At 41.3% G+C, this 2,654-nt stretch overlaps 1 protein-coding gene across 1 annotated transcript; it reads right to left on the reverse strand.

Annotated features, from left to right (window-relative positions):
• Positions 1-734: 734 nt before the first annotated feature.
• On the reverse strand, positions 735-1,961 carry LOC140035768 (putative late blight resistance protein homolog R1B-17). The gene is made up of 2 exons (XM_072077138.1): positions 1,636-1,961; positions 735-1,560 (listed from the first exon to the last, which is right to left on the reverse strand). Exons 1-2 carry the CDS (start codon positions 1,959-1,961, stop codon positions 735-737), a joined length of 1,152 nt encoding a protein of 383 aa, XP_071933239.1.
• Positions 1,962-2,654: the final 693 nt, after the last annotated feature.

Below are 2,654 nucleotides of genomic sequence, written 5' to 3' on the forward strand. Positions count from 1 at the left end.
CAGATCTTCGACCTCTGCTGAGCTATTCGGGGGTTTCGCTTAGTAAGGGTCCATTTTAGTTTGGGTCTCGGTTTTTGGGCCTACTGGTTCAGTCTATTTTGGTTATTTGGTTGTATATATATACCTTATATCCATTCTGTACAAAAATATCCGATACATTCCGAATCCTAATAAAAATCTGATTTCTCCCAAATTTGTTCTTGCTTGTTCTTGTTTGTTCTTCCGTTTCGCTGCATCTGTTTTAACACTATTAGTGTGAGGTGACTTAAGTTGCAGTACCCCGCAGAGCACTCTGCTGCTGAGAGTTGGATTTTCAGTTGGCGGACATTTGGAATCTTTCTAATTATATTTTCCGCTCTGTCGTCTAAAGACACAATCAAGGTGGAAAGAGTGTCTAAATTCGAGAGGCCGGAGGTGTTTTCAAGATTTTCACTCGGCAAAGAACAACTAACGCTCCAACCAACAACGTTCCAGCCCACCACATGTAGATGCCTCAACTTGGTCATGTTCCATATGGTATCTGGGAATGAAATAGTACCAGATTCAACAATCACAACAAAAGTTTCTAAGTCGGAGAGCTTGTCAATTGTGGAGGGAATGGAACTCATTGCACCCTAAACACCCAAGTATCTCAGCTCAACGAGAGCTTCTACCTCTTTAGGAAAAACCTTATGTGGCAGAAAAATTTGCTCCAAATCCAACACTCGAAGTTTTTTGTAGATGCAAAAGACAAATTACATATCAGCCATGAATGAATCAGACTCTTCAATCTGACTAAGCAATAGTAGACTACGTATTTGTGGACAGAATAGCCTTGACTTCTTAAAATGCTCTACCTTGGACCAAATGGACAACCTCTCGAGGTAGAGGTGCTCATTAAAAGTGGAAAGTTCACCATAGCCACGCAACACCTGTAGGATATTTTCTTCTTTGGCTTTTTCCTTACAAAACTCGTGTAATAGATCATGAATGCGACAAGTTTTGACTCCACCAATATGTCTTTTTTTGGCAACCATGACTAGGTTTCTGCCAATAAGATCCATCATGTCTTCTTCTGCTAAATCCTCCATTCTCTTTGTCTCTGTATCCGGCAAAGGCCCTTCAGCAAAAACAAAGCCTTCGGCAATCCATAGCCTCATCAACTTCCCAGTTTCAATTTCTTGATCTTCTCGAAATGCTCCGAAGTACAGAAGGCATCGTTTCAAATAATGCGGTAAGTGCCTGTAACTCAGCTCCAATGTACTCTTGCACTGGTCTGTAGCATACACAATGGTTGAAGTTAAACTATCTGCAACTTCGCTCCAAGCATAATCCTCTATAGTTGACAAAATTCCAGCTATGATGACAATGGTAAGAGGCAATCGCTTGCAATTTGTTGCTATTTTCTTCCCAAGAATGCGTAGTTCTTGAGGACAGCGTGGCTTTACAAACACCATCCACTGCAATAATGTCCAACTCTCTTCTTTGGTAAGTACGCGAAGATTGTGAGGTTCCGCACCAAATTGTACCTCTGAAGTCGTGTTAGACTCTCGACTTGTAATTAGGACTCGACTTCCTTTCCTATCGTCAGGGAATGAAAAGCTCAAGCCATGCCATACCCCAATGTCCTAGACATCATCTAAAACAATAAGATACCTTTTCCTCTTTAACGTTTTATAGAGCTTACATGCCAAATCATCTTCATTTAGAACTTTGAGTTCATTCACCTCCCCATACACACAGCATAAAATTTGAATTAACAAATTCTTCATGTTATATTCTTGAGAAACAGAGCACCAAAGAAGAATATGGAAGTGAACCCGAACTGAGGGACTATTGTAAACTTTTTTGGCTAGAGTGGTCTTGCCAAGTCCTGGCATTCCCACAATGGGAACAATTTGCAGCTTTGCTGATCCACTTACGAGTCGTTCAATTACTTTTTGTGCCTCATCCTTGAAACCAACTACAAATTCATCGGTCATTGGTACTCTACCTCTTGATGGCTTGAAACGGGTAGTCTTGCGAACTTCTTGTCCTCTGAAGCTATGATCGGAAGGAAGACTTCCTTAGACGCTTGAACCCCTTAGCTGAGCCACAATGAGCTTAACACTGTTGTTCGTGTTGACCAACATTGCACAAGAATCAGCAGATTCTCCGACCACTGAGGAGTCAACATCCACTTCTTTCACTTCATTCAAAAAGAGCGAGAAAATTACAATTCCTGCCTCACGAATAACAGCTACAATTTTATCATTTAGCTCATTCATATTCTCCTGCGGCTCATTTAGAGTGCATCTCAAGAATCGTAGTCCCTCATAGAGTCTTTCATTTGATCTTTCACAGAAATTGTGAAGCTGGTAGTATAGTAGCTCCCAAAGACTACTTATGAGAGAGTCATTAAAATCCCGCAGTATGTGCATACCTGTTTCCGTGGTAGGCAAAGATTCTGGGGATTTCGGAGCTTTAAGGACTTTGACATATGTCTCATAAACTTGGAGGTCAACAGGCTTAATCTTCCCCAGTAGTTCACTGATTATGGAGCACATCTTGGGATCATGCATCTCTAGATCTTTCTTGTAAAACAAACACTTGTAAGAGAGGCGTGCGGCTTTTAGAGCCACAACTTGAACGTGAGCCAACAGATCTTCCAACTCACATTGTTCCACACCCAGAAT

This window comes from Coffea arabica, chromosome 2c (genome assembly GCF_036785885.1).
Source record: "Coffea arabica cultivar ET-39 chromosome 2c, Coffea Arabica ET-39 HiFi, whole genome shotgun sequence".
Classification (NCBI taxonomy): domain Eukaryota; kingdom Viridiplantae; phylum Streptophyta; class Magnoliopsida; order Gentianales; family Rubiaceae; genus Coffea; species Coffea arabica.